This window comes from Oryza glaberrima, chromosome 10, assembly GCF_000147395.1.
Source record: "Oryza glaberrima chromosome 10, OglaRS2, whole genome shotgun sequence".
Taxonomy (NCBI): Eukaryota; Viridiplantae; Streptophyta; class Magnoliopsida; order Poales; family Poaceae; genus Oryza; species Oryza glaberrima.
The window spans coordinates 8,632,182-8,651,489 of NC_068335.1; the positions used below are offsets into that span (position 1 = coordinate 8,632,182).

At 42.3% G+C, this 19,308-nt stretch overlaps 1 protein-coding gene across 2 annotated transcripts; it reads right to left on the reverse strand.

Annotated features, from left to right (window-relative positions):
* Positions 1-1,697: 1,697 nt before the first annotated feature.
* On the reverse strand, positions 1,698-11,293 carry LOC127786406 (glycine-rich RNA-binding protein 10-like). Of its 2 annotated transcripts, none has more exons than XM_052313811.1 (5): positions 11,193-11,293; positions 10,798-10,919; positions 10,597-10,665; positions 10,383-10,489; positions 1,698-2,797 (listed from the first exon to the last, which is right to left on the reverse strand). In XM_052313811.1, the coding sequence occupies exons 2-5, from the start codon at positions 10,904-10,906 to the stop codon at positions 2,129-2,131; spliced, it is 954 nt and encodes a 317-aa protein (XP_052169771.1). In that variant the 5' UTR covers positions 10,907-10,919; positions 11,193-11,293; the 3' UTR covers positions 1,698-2,128. The 2 variants fall into 2 exon arrangements, with proteins under 2 accessions (XP_052169771.1, XP_052169773.1); XM_052313813.1 differs by lacking the exon at positions 11,193-11,293 and adding an exon at positions 11,010-11,170.
* Positions 11,294-19,308: the final 8,015 nt, after the last annotated feature.

Sequence of the window (19,308 nt, forward strand, 5' to 3'; positions counted from 1 at the left end):
TTATCTTCTCCAACTCGATTTCTCTTTGTTTTCTTCTGGATTCAATTTGTCTTACTACAAACATGCGTTTTGGGCCTGATTTGTTTATAAGATTGGGTTTTTTTTTTGTGTGTATGGAAATTTGGGATACATGCATCTGTTCGTGTGTTCATGCTTCCATTTATGTTTTTGCCTGTTGTGCATCCAACTTGGTAGTTTTCTCCGAAAGTCAACTTGGAAAACGAGAGAATATAAGTTCAGAAGAGGGAGATTCGAACTCACCCTAATCTCGATGGAAGTGTTGTACCATTGTACATCACTAAATGCTCTACTGCTCTTAGTTCTAGCTTTCGGCGAAAAATACAGGATAGAACCAGCTGATGTTTCGTTGTAAAGAAAATTAAAAACCAAGTTTTAACAAGCAACTCGTGTTACTGGGAAACGAATTAGCTAGGGAAACAACCTTTCCATTCTTCAAAAAACTAACATGTACTAAACACCCTTTTCAACTTTTAGTGGAAATGATTTCTCTCATCTCTTCCGGCCCAGTTCAGTTCAGTGCCAACCCACTGAATTCAGCGAGTAATTCAGTGAACTGAATTCAGCGAGTAATTCAGTGGGTTTACAAATAATTAGCTAAATCTAAAAGTGGCAAATAGTTAAATGGATTAGTTATTAAGCGCAGGTATCAAGGGGTCATTTGCATGTGTGCGAAGGGTACTCCCGAGAGAAAATCAGCAGAAAAATCATCACGCCTTGTAAAATGGGGCATCGCCAAAAAAAAAAGGGTTAATTGGATTCATGCCATTAAAAATTTCACGGTTTTGAAAAACACCATTACTATTTTGCTATTTAAAAGTATACCATTACAATTTCATAAGTATAAGAGATATGCTACTACATACCCCTTCACTTCAATTATCAATTCTTTTAGACGAAAATACCCCCGTTTTCTTCCTTCCCCTTCTCTACTCTTTTGCAGGCAATGAACTCCAACGAGCAGCCACCCGCATCATGCTGCAGCAGGTCCCTGCCTCCATTTACGGCAACCGCGGGGGAGAGAGAGCTCCAATGCTTGCCGCTGCCGCCGTCGAGGAGTAGTAAATAGTGCGGCTTATGCGGTTTGCTAGTGCTTGTGGATGGTGATGAAAAAGTTCTCTTTTTTGGGGGTTGCGATTGTGTTGACAGATCTGAGGGGTCTCAATGTTTGAAGAAATTTTGTGTTTTTACTTTCTTGCGTAGTTAGTGATTTCTGGAATGTTGCGTTGGTTGGCAAGTTTACTTTATACTAGTGTTGCTACTGCCAACTGATTGATACTGTGAATTTTAGGAATAGAAAAGGCTTATCTTGTCATATGAATAACATTTATGTTGATTAATCTGAATTCAGGCATGCTTAATCAGTTTGGTTCTTTCATTGGAGGAAATGGGTCGTACTAAGTGCTAACTAATCTCATGTTCCTCTTGTCCCCTGATGCAGCATCCTTCCGGTCTGTGCTCAAGACCGCGTGGCCGTCGGCCACCATGAATGTTGTGTCCTCTGAGCACGGAGGTCGCTGCCCTGCCTGCTCCAATCGAGCAGGTCCCTCGCCAAGTTCTTCCAGCGGGACGGGCGGCAGCACATCGGAGTTTGTTGGCCGGAAGAGAGGAGAGAGAAGGAAGAAGGGATGAATGTAGAAGACGAGGATATTTTGGTCCAAAATTTTTGATAAACATAGTGAAGGGGTATCCAGTGGCATATCACAAATAGCTGTAAAATTGCAATGATATCATTGCAAATAGATGAATTGTAATGGTATACTTCAAAACTCAAAAATTTATAATGGCATGGATCCAATTAACCCAAAAAAGAATAACACGGTCGGACTTCGGAGGGAGTGTCTATCAGTAGATTGTATCCAAAGAGAGCAGCCGAGCAACAATGGATTATCCACAGAGAATGCGATTGTAGTGCAGTGAATCCATACTAATCCAGGTTTTGAATGACCGCATATCGAAAGAGTCCCGATGGTCCAGCATATATGGCTACAACACGAAACTTATTTGCATACAGGACGTTGTCTTAACTTTGGATTTCGCGATTGTGGAGAGCACCTCCATCGGCAACACATGAAAAGTTACCGGACTGGACTTCATGGTCGAGCGAACTTTAACGTCTTTTGTTGGCATAGTCATCAGACACATCTTCATCTTTGAAATCATTCTGAAGCAATTCATCCTGACCATCATCTCCTTTCAGATCCTCATTAACCAGGCCAGCGCCATCCGCTTTGCCCTCACCATCCTGTTTGCCATCACCATCAGCTTTAAGATCATTTAACAACTCGTCCAGCTTACCGGTGGAATCATCACTGGTTGCATTGTTCATGTAGTTGTTGCCTCCACCGTAGTTTGCACCTTCATATGCACCAGGTGCTGCACCCCCTTGATTGAAGTTGTCACTGCTGTAATTTCCAGGGGCCGAATTATATCCGCCGCTGCCTCCTGTGTAACCAGTACCGCCACTACCGTAACCATGTCCACCTTCAAAAACACTATAGCCACCACGCCCACCTTCAGAATTATATCCACCACTTGTGTTATACCCACCGTAATTGTTACCGTCACCGTATCCACCACCAACATACCCACGGCCACCCTCACTGTAGCCTCCAACACCACGACCACCATATGCATCCTGTCCACCATAGCCTCCACCTCCATAGCCACCGCCACCACCATACGTACCCTGTCCACCGTAGCCTCCACCACCATAGCCACCAGCACGGCTACCACGGTCATGAGCATAACTCACCCGCACAATCCGGCCCTGCAGATCCTGATACAGGAAAAATAATACATATTACATGAACAGTGGGCAACAATCAAAGGAAGGAGGTTTATCTGTTAATACAAACCAACCAATATTGATCACAATAGCTACTGAGGGTCATAGATGACTCGTGGAAGAAATTAGAAAATATTATAATGACCATACAGTTTCAGACCTAGGGATGGCAATTTGCCCCGCGGGGCCGGGGGCGCGTATAGTTTTCAACCCGCAGGGCTTCGGGGTCGGGGCCCCGGTCTTGGTCGGGTGCAGGGACGGGGGAGAAAATCCACCCGCGGGTGACCCACGGAGACCCGAGGCAGGTATATTAGACTTCAAAAGAACATACAGCCCATACAGCCCCAAGAAGCCCAATCCACCTCTCCCTAAAACCTAACTATCCTCTCTCCTCACCTCTCCCTATCCTCATCCTCACAGCCGCCACTCACTCTCCATGGCTCCACACGCCTCCACCGACCGGCGACCACGGCTCCAGTGCTCCACCGACCACCGCCCCTCTCCCTCCGCCTCCGGCCTCTGTTTCTCGCCCTTCTCCCTCGACGCATCGGGCAGCGTGGCGAACCGGCGACAGCCGGCGGCAAGGTGCGCAGGCAGGCTGCTATGGACTAGGGCACGAGGTGGCGCAGCGGTAAGCAGGGCGGTGTGCAGGCGGCGAGCAGGGCGGTGTGCAGGCGGCAAGCGATGCGGTGAGCCGGGCGGCATGCAAGCAGTGATTGGGGCAGCAAGCGGGACGAGCAGCTGTCTGCGAGGGGCAGCACTGCAGCAGGCAGGCAACAAGTTAGTGATGCATGAACTACTACTGCTATCAAGTATTTTGATTGTGCATTTAGTTTATGGATGGAGTGGTCTTGCTGAAGTCTTGAATTGCTGATTGTGTACAAGTATTCTTGTTGAATCGACGGATTGTTTTGCAATTTTTTTCTGGTTGGATGGAATGGTCACTCTTATTGCGGGGCCCCGATCGGGTTGCGGGGCCCCGGAGGGGCCGGGGCCGGGTGACGTTGCCCCCGTATCTCAAATCGGGGCCAGGGTCGGGTGGAGAAGTCGGGGATTGGGGCGGGGGCGTTCCAGACCAACCCGCCCCGTTGCCAACCCTATTCAGACCATGAAAACAAGCAAACAAGGAATAGATCAAATGAAATAGCAGCTCATCAAATTGCACCAGAAGCCAAGAAGTATTGAAGAACAGTCTCTAAGAGAACCAGTCACACGATAATGATGTTGAAGATACACAGAAATTGCAGTGCCAGGATATCTTTACTATTTGAAAAAATTCAAATGGTGGATGTCTCTCATTCGCCCTATGCTCCTCTCACCAAAATCATGAGTTGACAAACCACATGAACTCACCAATCCCCTTCTTCACATGAACTCGCCAATCCCAACAGCAACACTCAATCTATAGCGGCTTTTCTTTTTCCTGGGGGTACCCCTTCAACAATTTTCCACATTCCCCCCTTGATCGTGGAAGCTGATCCCCTTGGTGGTGACATGCAGCTCAACCAAGTGCACTACTTCACTACATGCTCCATTATGCACCCTGTGCAACTGTCCTGCCAAGATCCCAAGACAACATTCAGTTCCACACTGGCTGCAACCAAAGCATGGCCATCCTGCACATCCATTGGCTTTGCTATTGCAGATGGCGGCCACTATATTCCTATAACGGATGGAAGAGACTCAAAATTGTATGTTAATTGTGTATGTATCATGAGTTCATGACCCTCCTAACATAACAAAATAAAGACTACCAAGTCTAAACCCAGTATAAAAGGTTCAAATAGATATATGCACTACATCTCCATAAATGAAACATGATATCAATCGATAAGATAATAAATATTTAGATCCTCATTATCATATAAATATTCAGGCAAGGAAGCAACAATAATCAGTTGAAAATAACAAGTTCAAACTTCAAATTTAAATTTTCAAATTTTTGTGCAAAATAGCGGTCACTATTGCGCTTGTCAGGCAGCAATAGTGGCCGTTATTTTCTTCTCGGGCTGCAATAGCAGCCACTGTGTTCCACGCCGCTATTTAGAACTGCTAGCTCATTGTGGCAGCGGTATGATGTCACCAAGAACAGTATGGATCCGACCATTGTTTCCATCATATATCAACCGGTGAACTCGTTCCTTAACATGGCCAATTTACTTGTATTAAGAATATGATGCTAACTAGTGATTGAAATATATACATTTATTTGTTCAGGGGTGATCTCGATGTTTGGGAACATATAATGGAGTTGGAGACATCACTCATGGTGCAAGACGAGATAGAGACCAAGTCCCCTACATTGTGGAAAATCCAATTCGGCCTCCCGAGATAGCATTGACTTCAAACAGCCGCCAAATTTGCAAACTCGCTCCGTTTTGGGTCCATGAGTCTTACTACTTAAAATCCGTAGTGGTGGTCTTGATTCCTGACACGGCAGACGCATGGATCGCTAGATAGAATAGCTCGTAACACCTCCGCATCGCTCCTCACCTATGCCACGCACGCCTTCTACCCACGCAGCGTCTTCGCCTCATCCATCATCCCACTCTCCATGTCCATCGATACAACATATCCATCGTCGTGCTGCCGGTGCCCTCCCATTCACGCCGACGGCCCTCTCGCTTGGTTCGCCCCTCCCCTCCTCACCATCAACACGCTGCTGTAGCCGTGCCCACGCCCGCCGGTCTGACACAACCCTCGCCATGCCGCTACATCCCTCGTCATTCACCCAACTCCTTTGCCGTCAACCTGCTAGATCAGGGTTGTCGTTCTTCGGTGCACCAAGCTGCCTCCCCTCCCTCTAGCCTCCGCTCGTTGGTCATCCCTCCCCTCACCACTCAGTTTCACGCGAAGCCAATTTATCAACAGCAAGGGTCGAACCGCCATGACCATCTATCTCAGCCACCACCTCTACCGCCAAATCCACCATATCGCACGCTCACCCTGACCCTAGCAACCCCCGCACGGCACTAGGCTGCTGTCGCTTGCTCACTCATCCAACCAACATCACACAGCTCCCACCACATGTCGTGAGAATTTCAAACCTCATGCCTTCCTTTTCCCCACCGCTGCACATCAGTCCTTCCTCTATCAGTCTATCCTCGGTCACCATCCCCATTCCCACATGGTGCAAGGCATGAGGGCAGGCAGTCTGGCAATGGGCGTGGAAGAGGGGAATAGAGGAACCCACAGCAGAATGGGCTGCAGCCTTGCCCTAGCTCGGCAGGCAGCCAACCTTTTGCTGAACCAGCAGCAATGAAGGTGAGGTCAATGATTCATAGGCCGAAGTTCATTTTCTCCGCATTAGATGTTTTCCAGGCCTTTCAGTTAACTAATCTGAATACTGCTATTGTCTCGGCTGTAACCGATCTAAATTTTTTGGCATGCGACACAGGAAAAGAATTAACACCTGTCTTTGTGCTAGATGTACTAAAAGGATGTAGTTCATGTGTTATGTTTACCATTTCCTATGTAGATTTTGTTGAAGGATTAAGAAAATAAAAATTATCATATTTGATGGACTTAAAAATTCTAATTCTCTTCCATGATGTTTGTTGACCATTTATCTCATGTATCTTTTTCAGATCATTGTGCATGACTAAAAGGTTGGATCTGAAAGATCTGTCTTGCACACATCAATGTTTGATGGAATAAGTAGCTCCTAAATCCACTCGTTGATCTATATTTTCTTTTAGCGGTATTATGGATGTTAGTAAAACTCAAAATATAACTGGCACAATATGCCTGCATAGTGTTTTCATACATTTATGTAAAAAAGATAACTTGAAAGAACTGCTCGATTTTCTTCATTTTTCATAGCATTGATAATTTAATAAAATGTGAGGCTTTACTACTAAGTATATGTATTACTGCAAATGTTTCATCTCTATGTATGGGTTGAAAAACAAAATATTATTCTCTTTTGCATTGTTAATGACAGTTTGATTGACATTAGGGTCTTTAATTTTAATATGTTCAGTAAAAAGCGAAGATGGACATCATGGCAGAATTGCTTCTTCCTGAGATGCTCAAAGATCAATAACACAATATTGTTTTGATTGAGTCATGACACACATGAGTTCACCACTATTATGCCAATGATTTCCTTCAGCACTACAGTATTGTGCTGAACAAACCACAGGAATAATAAATCTCAAGTAGATTTTAGATTCTGATGAATTCTGCCATACAAAGTGATGTTATCAATGTTCCAGTGACTTCCATAATTTAGGAACATATTTACTAACAGATGTACTTGTTATAGTTTTCTGATCGATATTTCTGCTTAGTTAATTTTCTAATATAGTCAAGCAGAATTGTGCCAATTTTATCAATTTGCCAAGCTGTTTTGCAGCAAAAGATAGTATATAAGTAGTCCTAAAGATGTGTGCTACTCAACGATAAGCTGCTAATCTTTTAGTAACTTACATTTCACAATTATAATCTTTTTGTGGCACTAATCTTCTCTGTTTGATACATAACATGTAAATCTCACCAACTAATCCTTTGCCTATGCAGGGTTTTGCTTGAAGAATTCTGCTACTCACAATTATAATCCCTTTTTACCTCTTGAACTATTGCGGGGACTCATCATAAGTGCATGGACAATTCCTCTACTGCCATGCAGTGCCCTTTCTCAGGATTAGGCACTCATGTATGCCAACCAAATGTCTTGCAACAAGCTAATCATTCTGTCTCCCATCTTATTTTTACAGCTGTAGGTGCATGTTTTTGTGGATAGAGGTGCAAGTTAGCAAAGCAGGTGAGTCCTCGAAATTTTTTTATTTTTTAGACTTTTTTACTTTTTAATTTTATTAATAGACCTTTCCGAAAAGTATTTCCAAATCTGAAACGTTTGGCCAAGCCAGACTGCCTGGCGTGGCCAAATCACTTTGTCACACCATGCGCAGCTGGCGTGGCAGCATTGTCCTACCATGCCAGCCTCTTGTCACGCCACCGTGGCTGGCGTGGCAAAACAACGCTGCCAGCCAGCGTGGCCAAAAGGTTCAGTTTTCGGAAAGGTCTATTAATAAAATTAAAAAATAAAAAATGAAAAAAAAATCTGAGTCTTCATGGCTTTGTGTTAACTGTGAACTCCCTTATATCAAGCAATTGTATGTACATTAAAAAACGTAAACCGTGTCATGTGGCTGCAAAGAAAATTCCATTGCTAAAACACTTCTGAGTAATCAAAATTAATGTAGGGGAAGAATAAATATGTTGTAGTGCATGAACTATGTAGCGGTCACTAATTTTACTGTATATTGTTGTCATCAACATACTTTCTATATAAGCAATTCAAGTGATTATACGCTGACATTTGTTCTATAGTCAATAATGGAGTTCTTTTTTTCCTTCCAATGACTTATCAGCATTGTTGTCGCTAGATAATTGAATACAATTGGGCTTTACACTAAATCATAAAAGTTGACATTTGCATCTTTGATTCCCGTCCTCTTGTTGATAGAAAGGCTACTAGCAAAACAATTGAAGAGTGCAAAGTTGATTGTTCTCTTCGGCTTGATGCAGATACGAGTATAATGGAATTGAGAATTGGACAGATTAATGGCAATCTACCATACGGAGACAATCACCTTGACAAGGCTCCTCTTATTTTAGTTGCAATAATGTCAGAGGTGAGCAGTGTTGTGATTTTTGAAGTTTTTTAACGTCTGATTCACAGCAAACAGACAATGTCAGCTTGCTACAGTACCTAATTAACGGTGATTCATTCATGTTTCTTAAAGATCAGCATATTTATGCAAACTTACAACTCGGTGTATTGAGAATCTCTTAAGAGATGGCTATGATCATTAGTGCATTATCCAGAAATTTACTTGTATTTGTTTATGTCTTAATGAATTGGATTTGATCATGTAAATTCAGTTGTAATCTCTCGAGATAATATTCAGTTATATATATATATAGCCTATTATAGGCATATAACATGAAGTTTTGATGATGGATATTATCAGTAGACGAAAATAGAGAAATGTCACACATCAGGACCCTCTATAGTCTAGACACATTATAAGTACATAAATATCTAATTGCAAGTGCATGCTCCTTGATAATTTTCATGCTGTGATATCCTTGACTGCTTCCTGATGCACTAACTAATTTTTGTATTTAAAGAAGCATAATTTGATTTTGTTTTCCACAGCACAACCATATTGAGCTTCGATAAGGTTGATCTATATTTTCCCCATAGCAACGCATGGGCACCTAACTAGTATGATGGAAAGCCCTCGAAGTCATCTTTCAAAACGGATCTAGCCTCGTCTCCAAATTCCATCTGAACCAGCCACAATTGAAAAAACAAGGTGTTGCGCCACCTATCATGGGCCATTGGGCTTGTAACTTCGTCTAGGACCCCGGTCCAAGTATTGGCCCAACATGAGTGCGCACCAACCTGGTAGAGAACGACCCTAGGTGCCCTTTGGTCGTCCTCCCACCTCTTTAAATAGCTAGGTACCCATTCAGGGTTTCATAGATTTTTTTTAGGTTGTGTTTTGCTCTTTAAATGCACCCAGATATTGGTCGTGATCAATTAGATCATAGTTTGTCTACAGAACCTCTTTGCTATCAGTTCACCACTTCATTATCTAGCAAATATAAGTTTGCTTCTTCATATTTGTGCGCATTTACCTATCTAGCTACCTGAGTTGCCTCAATCTATTTCTTCTTGTGTTCTCCATTTGCATTGCAGGAAACATTATTCGTGAATAGGTCAGTCGGGTGTGCCACGGTTGATAACGACAAGGGCGTGGTTTAGCGTTTGCGGGTTTTGACCTCACATTGTCAACGTCATTCCCCACCTGCAATTGTGGCCACAATAGTGTGACACTACCACCAATATTTAGTACCATGGTCTCAGAGCAGATATCTATCTACAAAGGCTTTGTCTAACACACTTGCAAAGAGGCACCAACGACAACAGGCCATTCATGTCTCGGCGTGTGGACCATGACAACAGACTGCTCAGCACAGCAAAAAGGACATACACACACACAACCGGTTTGATGAAACCCACAGACAACCATGAAGGTGCACAGCACCCAATGCAAATTGCACATGGCTCCTGGATCAGTGCGAGCCATGAAGGTTCAGTGCATATGCAATTCTGAATGTTCACATTGTGTTCCCACTGCACCACTTCTATAGAAACTTTATATTCATTTACCTTATCAATTTGCAAAAAGCCTAATATGCGAGTGCGAGAGCCAAGCTCCTCAGTGCAAACGCTTTCCAACCACTTAAACTTTCATCCATCACCTAGTCAGTCCAACAAATCTTTGCAATGCAAGAGAAAAATGGAGTTGACGGAATTCAGAATTTTAACTTTGCAAGGCAGTACATCAAAGTAAAGATCTTCAGTACCAACTAGAGTGCCTTTGAAGCAACCATACCACATACTGATACACCATATGCATTGCATTCATAAGTCAAATTGATTTAAATATTTACCAAATAAGGATGCCAGATTAATTTAGACATAAAACACCTATGCATTAAACCTCAAGTAGAAGTTGAATTGCAAACCAATAGATATAACAAAGTTTGCACAACACACCTTCCCGTCCATGCCAGTAATGGCAGCTGCAGCCTCATCCGTGGATGTGTAGGTTACAAAACCAAATCCCCTTGACCGTCCAGTGGTACGGTCCACAATCACCCTAGCTGAAAAATATCACCACTACTGATTGTTCATACGTATAGGAACAAACTTATCATCAATATGAACAAAAAAAAACAAAAACCAAAAAACAAAAAAACAAGAGACATACCTTCAATGACTTCACCGTAGTTAGCAAACGCTTCCTTCAGACTCTGGTCATCAGTACCATAAGAGATTCCTGCAGGAACAAAAAGCAGTTTAACGGCAAAATATCAGACAAATACCCCTCCAAACAAGAGAAAATATATTTTTTAGAAAAAAAAAAGAACGAAATGGGTGAGCAGTGAGGAACAGAGAAAACGACAACAACCTCCGATGAAGAGCTTCGAGGAGGACATGCATCGGACCGCCTGGAACAGCGGCGAGCCCGAGCCTGCGGACTGCCTGACGAGGTTCCCAACCTTCCGCAAGAAGGCCATATCTCAGAATCCCCTGCCAAAAATCACACGAAAATTGGATTCAGCAACAGCACAGAATCTCTCGGAGGCAACAAATACAATCGCGTGATGGGAAAAAATAAACATTAAGGGCCGATCGGTTTCATCCCAATCGGCGCTCCAATCTCCGGACGCAAACAAGCAAACGGCCTGGGATCCAGCCAGGCGCTATTCCTAAGGTGGATTGGGGCGGGGAGAAGCAGGCGGACAACCAGTGGGTGGATCCGTTGATGGTGTTGGGGGGATTAGGGTTGGAAGCGTCTCTTACCTGGAGAAAACGGAGGCGGCGGCGATTCGGGTGGCAAAACCCTTGAGGCGACTGCTGCTCAGGAAGGGGAGAAGTTGGAGGATTGAGGTTTAGGATTTTTCTTCTCAGGGGCATTTTCGTAAATTGTATCAGCAAATATTTATTGTATCGGCTCAGCAGAGCAAACTAGTTAGGACTCAGGAGCAAAATTTCATACTGGATAAATCCATATGATCACCCCCTCGACTTTTTCTTTTTCCTTGGTTTAAGGGTTTTTCATATTATTGCCAAAATCAATCTTGGTAAAATTTGGTAATGCTAAAATTTTGGCAAGTTAACAACATTATTAAATTTTGGTAGAATGTGATCAATGTGTTGTTGCCAAAATTTCCTATGCATTACCAAAGTTTGGTAACAACTAAATGTAGCTATATATTTGTCAATTTTACCAATAGCTTAAAATGGCACTAATCTAAAAACTCTCCTTTACCTTTACTCATGAACCCTAATTTATTTTTGCAAATCAAATTAACATATAATCTCCAATATTACCTTATCTAAATTGATGGGCTGCACAGGTCCTACATTTGCACATCGTGCTCCATATGGCTGGCTGCAGAGGATAGGGTGGAGGCCACCGGTGATGGAGGTTTTTTTGCTATTTTTCTTTTGCTCGTCGTCTCTATGACATTAAAACCAGTACAATTAATTTTGAACCACAATACATTTAATTTTGTTGATAATGAACCTCTATCCTGGTATAGAATAAGCTCCCAATGTTTCATCTCAATGTATACTCTTGCTTCACACAAATATTTTATATAGATATATTTAGGGGAAGCAAATTCTATATTTTAGTTATGCATGTCTTTGAGCCAAGCTAATCCCTTAAACTTAATTGGGAACTTTACATTTTGACTATATGACACGTGGTGTATATGCGATTGGATGGTCAACAAGTGGAGGTAGACAATCGAATCATTTGGACTAACAATGTCATTTGAATAAAAGAAATAGATCTCAAGAATTAAAAATGGTGTTTGAGGCTCAAGTCAGATCAAGACTCCTAAAGACTCAAGATAAAGATCTAAAAGATGGATATCATGCCTTGATCTACATCAAGAGATTGATGAAAGGCAAAGGATAGATGGCATAAGTTGAAGGGCATCAAGTAGCTTAAATAAATGAAAGTGACCGGACATCATATGATGAATTAAGTATTGACTAAAGGGAGTGATGTTCATTTTCAACAAACTAAGGCCACGAGGATGTGCACAAGGCAAAGGTATAATAAAGCTAAGTATGTTTTTTTAGCCTTTTTACCGGTCTTGGTGTTTATAGTAAAACCGGATTGAGTATATGAATGCCATACTATCAAAAGAGATGTAAACGTGTTTGGTTAGGTTGCATTCGAACCGGTCTGTTCGAAACAATTCTCTCTAGAACGGAAACGAATCAACTTATTAGTGCATGATTAATTCAGTGATAGCTAACAAAAACTTGAGAAATGGATCAATATGATTTTTTAAAGAAACTTTCCTATAGCGAAGCCTTAGTTATGTCTCAAGTGCTCAAAATTATTTATCATTGTGTGAGTTAAAAAACCTAAACAAAGATACCAACTCCGGATTATTTCACATGTCACAACACTTACACTTGGTTTCTTTTAAACATCTCTTGAAGTTTTTGAATCATCTTTACGCTGGGTTTGATTTATCTCTCAAAACAAGCTTTCCATAGAGCCCAAAATCATCGAAATCAGACTCAGGAGTAAAAAAGTTCTTGCCTTTTTATTTGAGCAGCATCAGACTAATCGAAATACATCACACTATGCGATGATCCAGAGAATCCGAAATATCACCAAACTTGGGTCTTTGCTTAAGGACGAGAAACATGTGCTTAGACACATCAGACTATCCTATGTTAAATCAGATTGTTCGATGTCTTAGAGAGTCCGAAATATTATTGAACTTCACTCTCTATCTCTCGTTCTTATTTGTCTTTGGAGGGCAATAAAATTGGACTATCCGATGTGTGCTGAAATATTCCCTCCAACGGTCATATTTTGGGGATCTATTTAAACCCCCAATCAAACCCTTTGTAGGGTTAGCCCTTTTCATTCTGATTCTTTGTGGCTTTGAGGCTTGGGCTAAGTGCTTTGATTATTGATTTATCTCTCTCTTAAATCCCCTTTGATTTTTGTGATTTGAATCTTGTGGGTGTGGATTTGAGTTGGGTTTCTAGTGGTGAGAACAAATCTTGTTTCTTGATCATTAGAGTTCATATCCCAACAAATTTCGTGGTCATTTGTTGCTCTTGGAGATTGAGGTCTCCTAGATAGCTAAGAGTCACTTGTGAGCATCTATGGTTATGGTGTGCCACAGGAAGTTTGTGAAGACTTTGGCCCTATTCGTTTCCTCTGAAGTTTGAGGATAAACTTGGATTAAAATGGCACGTTTTTCAAACTGCTAAACGATACATTTCGTGCGTAAACTTTCTATATGAAAATTGTTCTAAAATATCATATTAATCTATTTTTTAAGTTTGTAATAATTAAAATTCAATTAATCACACGTTACTACCACATCGTTTTGCGTGAAACACTTAATCTTCATCTTCATCTTCAGGAGATTCAAACACCACCTTTGTGAGGATATGGCATTTGTGGCTCCTCCATGGAGACATTGGATCAGTGGATCCGAATTTTCAGTAAACAAATCATGTGTCTCCTCTTTTGGTTTGTATGTTCTTTCTTATTCATATTGTGCTTTAGTTTATTCTTACCCGATCTATTTGTATGCTTAGTACTTGGTGACCATATATATTGCGTATATATTTTGTTTATCACCTTTTGATTCATATACATATGATTTGTTTAAGCTAAAAGTTCATAAATAGTGTTTTACTCTCATAGTTGTCGAACTTTTCAGTTCATATCAGAAACTCCGATGTCAAATCAGAAACTCTGATTTAAAACTTTAGGTTCATATCGGAAAGTCCGATGTCATATCAGAAACTCTGATTTGAACCCAAAGTTTTGATTGCTTATTAACCCGCTTTAAAGTTGTAATAATTTTCACAAAAGACTTATTCACACCCCCCCTTCCCCTCTAGGCAACACCTTCCTTTCAAGGTGATCAATACTTACTAAAAATTTCACCCCATCCAAGAGACACCCCATCCAAATTGCGCTTTCTATCATATAAGATAATTGTTGGTATTTCTTAACGACATTACTAGAAATATAATTCCCAGCAATGGTGTAGAAATACTCCTGGTATATTATGGTTACAAAGTTCATCCGCAAGCGCACAGATAAACCATTGTAGCATTTCACTCGAGAGTATTCCAAGGGTATCATATTTATTTAATCTCGTGGGAAGATGATGTGACCATGGCTACCACGGATGCAACCATTGCTCACATCATGGATGAACAAGAAGATATCGAGATCACATCGTCCAAGTGCTGGAATCCGATTCGGCCACCTGCTACACTGCTGACTTCAAACGGCCGCCGAATCTGCATACGACCTCCGTTTTGGGTCCGTGAGTACTTGATGGAAAGCTCTCGGAGTCGTCTTTCCAACGGATCCAGCCTCACTGCCAAATTCCTTCCCAGTCGTGCGCAATTGATGGAACAAGGTGCTGCATCACCTGTAATGGGCCTATGGGCTTGTAACTTTATTTGGGACCCCGGCCCAAGTGGGGCCCATGTGGGGTGCGCCCCAACCAGGTGGAGCACGACCCTAGGGTTCCCTTAGGTCGTCCTCTCACCCCTATATATAGCTAGGTACCCCTTCAGGGTTTCTTGGGTTTTGATGATAGAGATAGCTACTTGCTACCGGCTCGCAGCGCGCGTGTTGGCTAAACCGCCCGTCTGCCTGTAATCGGAACCCCACCATATTGTGTTTGATAGCGAAACTTTCATCTTTATCTAGCAATTTCAGTGCTTGTCCTACTTGTTCTTGCTTGTTCTTCGATTGCTTGCAGGACGAGTGCCCTCGTGGCCGGGTTGACACGCACCACAAGTTCGCGGCGACCATAGGAGACGGTGTATCGGTTGCTAAGGCGCAGCGTCTTTGGACGGTTGTAGTCGGGCCGTGAACGTCGTCTTCATCCAATCGAGTTATCCCTTACCTCTCATCGAAAGATCGGGCCACTATGCTTGTTCTTCGATTGCTTGCAGGACGAGTGCCCTCGTGGCCGGGTTGACACGCACCACAAGTTCGCGGCGACCATAGGAGACGGTGTATCGGTTGCTAAGGCGCAGCGTCTTTGGACGGTTGTAGTCGGGCCGTGAACGTCGTCTTCATCCAATCGAGTTATCCCTTACCTCTCATCGAAAGATCGGGCCATTAGGGAATGGCCCGATCTTTCGATGAGAGGTAAGGGATAACTCGATTGGATGAAGACGACGTTCACGGCCCGACTACAACCGTCCAAAGACGCTGCGCCTTAGCAACCGATACACCGTCTCCTATGGTCGCCGCGAACTTGTGGTGCGTGTCAACCCGGCCACGAGGGCACTCGTCCTGCAAGCAATCGAAGAACAAGCAAGAACAAGTAGGACAAGCACTGAAATTGCTAGATAAAGATGAAAGTTTCGCTATCAAACACAATATGGTGGGGTTCCGATTACAGGCAGACGGGCGGTTTAGCCAACACGCGCGCTGCGAGCCGGTAGCAAGTAGCTATCTCTATCATCAAAACCCAAGAAACCCTGAAGGGGTACCTAGCTATATATAGGGGTGAGAGGACGACCTAAGGGAACCCTAGGGTCGTGCTCCACCTGGTTGGGGCGCACCCCACATGGGCCCCACTTGGGCCGGGGTCCCAAATAAAGTTACAAGCCCATAGGCCCATTACAGGTGATGCAGCACCTTGTTCCATCAATTGCGCACGACTGGGAAGGAATTTGGCAGTGAGGCTGGATCCGTTGGAAAGACGACTCCGAGAGCTTTCCATCAAGTACTCACGGACCCAAAACGGAGGTCGTATGCAGATTCGGCGGCCGTTTGAAGTCAGCAGTGTAGCAGGTGGCCGAATCGGATTCCAGCACTTGGACGATGTGATCTCGATATCTTCTTGTTCATCCATGATGTGAGCAATGGTTGCATCCGTGGTAGCCATGGTCACATCATCCTCCCCTTCTTCACGGAAAACCGTCCTCGGTTTTTCCATATGGTGCTCTTTGCATAGTCCATTTACAACAACATGTTTCTTCCAATCAAAACAAGGCAAACTCGAGACAATTTGGTTAGCAATAACATTTCTCTCTAGCTTGTATGTTTTATCCACATATACAGGAAGTTCTAAATCCGAGCAGATGTAAACTCTATGCACAAAATATATTCCAAGATCATTATATTCGCCAAAGATGTGAAATATAACATTGGTTGGATATGGCAAATCAGACTTAGCAAATAATTTCTCCTTCAAATTATCGAGCTCACAAAAATCATCAAACTGAACATAGCCCAAAGTATTTAAAGAAGATCTCAATTCACGCTCCTCTACTTCATTAGCAATGTGAACAACATGCTTAAAATCAGCGCAGTAAGAATTAACAGTAGGAATAGCATGTTCATTCACTAGTTGTGGCATGGGTATAAGTGAAGCATTTTCGCACAACTCTTCTTTATCACAAGGAACAGCAAACAAATCAACTTGTGACAAAGGAATCTCAGCAGTTGGTTCCACTAATGGTTGCTCTACTATAGCATGAAAAGTGGACAAATTCAATTCATTAACAACACACTCACCTTGATTAATTTCAGCATTAAGCTTACCTTTGATGCCCTCTTCAGATGATGGAGGTGCCTCGACTCTGAGTGTGAACAATGGGATTGGTGGCTCTTTCATGTCTCTCTCCTCCTTTTCATGATTATGCACTTCCTGCAAATGATTAGTAATAGAAGACAAAAGCATAGCATGTTGCTTCTTCATGTCCTCCTCTATTTTACTTTCAGCATTGCAAGCAAGTTGTAACAAATGAGAAAGAGATGTATATCTTTGACAATCAAGCATGTCCTGAATTTCTTTGTTAAGCCCACGTAAAAACCTCAATTCTTTAGCTTCTTCGCATTCATCTAAACCACAACGTAATAAACAAGCTTGCATATCATGATAGTATGAAGTAACAGTTCTTGTATCTTGTTTTAAACATTGCAGTTTGTTGAACAAAATGTCAGCATAGTATATGGGAACATAAACATCTCTGAAATATCGTTTCAGGTCTTTCCAAAATTGTGGTATTTTGTTATGCCTACAAAGATGTTTCCAATCATTAGAAGCATGTTTAATTAAAACACTAGAGGCACATATAACCTTTTGTTTCTCAGACAAGACATGCTTTTGAAATTCACTATCAACCGCTAGCTCCCAATTAATGTAAGCATGAGGATCATAGTTTCCCTCGAAATAAGGCAGTGCAGATTTGATCTTACCTAGAACATCATCACTTACCTCATAATGGTCATGTTGATCACTCCTCATGTCTCGACGAAGATGTCGATGTTGAGCACAGCTATCCCCAATTATCTTGCGTATCCCTGCCATTGTTAGTAGAAAACAAGAAACATACTCAAAAATATGCGCGTTCCTATTATCTACTAGGTAGTGGCAGCTCAAAAATCGCACACACTCAAGCTTTTAATCAAGCTCTTACAAGATCTTACCAATGCAAGTGGAATGGTGACATACACCGACTCAACCAAGCACCCCAATGGAGGTTGGATATATCGATGCTTTGGCAAACACTTGCGATACGGCTGTAATCAAATCTGTGGAGCTCTAGGTAGGCTTAAATATGTAGCAAAGGAATAGCAAATGCTCAAATCAGATGATGCAAAGTTGAATAATTGTTCAAAGTCAAGTACCGTGCTGGTCCTAGGCTAGAACGAACTAGAGACGCGAGCCTAGACACAAACGATACCACAAGATAACACTAAAATCATCTCAAGCATCACTCTGATATACAAAACCAAGATCAAGAATAAACTGATTTTTTTTTTCCTTGTCTCTTCTTTTTTTTTCTTTTTTTTTTCACACTTTTTTTTTTCGGTGCGGCTTTTTTTCTCTTTTCTTTATTTTAGCACCTTTCTGCCTTTTCTTTCTTTTTTTTATCTTTTTTTTTCGATTTTTTTTTTCGACCAGAACTGACCAAGGACCAAAATGCAAAGTTACAGGGACTCAAATGTAAATATAAAAATTACAGGGACTCAAATGTAAAAGTTCAAACCCAAAATTAGAACTATACAAAAATGGAATGTTGAATTTATGCCGGTTCCGTTTTTCCAAACAGATCTTGAAACCGACACCAAACAAAAATTCACCAAGGTGTTTGATACAACTCTGGACCCTTGTGATGTACGTGATTTGGTGGAGGGAGTCGAACTCAAGGAAGGAATGCCGCATGCATAGGTGGTGGGACTCGTGAAAAAGTCTGAAAGAAGGATTCCTTATTACCTTTTCTACGTGGCCCCGAAATAGAAACCAAACCAATCTAATCTCTACCTTCCATCTTCCTCACGCCTTCCTTCTTCCTCACGCGCATCAGCAGAACAACAGGAGCACGGGACAGCGTGCAACCACATACCAAAACACTAGATGCAACTCCACAACACCAAAACCGACCGACAGAAAGTTCTGAAAACTAGAAAAAATGGAACCCTGGCGGAAAGACGATTCCGTTTTCGTAGGTCCCGACGACAACAGAGACACAGAGGTGACGACGACTGTGGTATAAAACGTGACTAGAACTCGAAACTCTAAACGAACTAGATGCTAAGACCAGCAATACGACGTGACGATGCAAGACAAAATTCAACAAAGCAAAAACTGAAAAGAACAATGCAATGGCACAATATGGCTAGGTAAATGATACAAATTTTTTTGTATGGCTATTTTCTGGTTATAGGTAGATAAAAACTCACCGAGCAACGAAAGCTCTGATACCACCTGATGCGAACCCGCTAGGGTTTGTGGCCCGATCTTTCGATGAGAGGTAAGGGATAACTCGATTGGATGAAGACGACGTTCACGGCCCGACTACAACCGTCCAAAGACGCTGCGCCTTAGCAACCGATACACCGTCTCCTATGGTCGCCGCGAACTTGTGGTGCGTGTCAACCCGG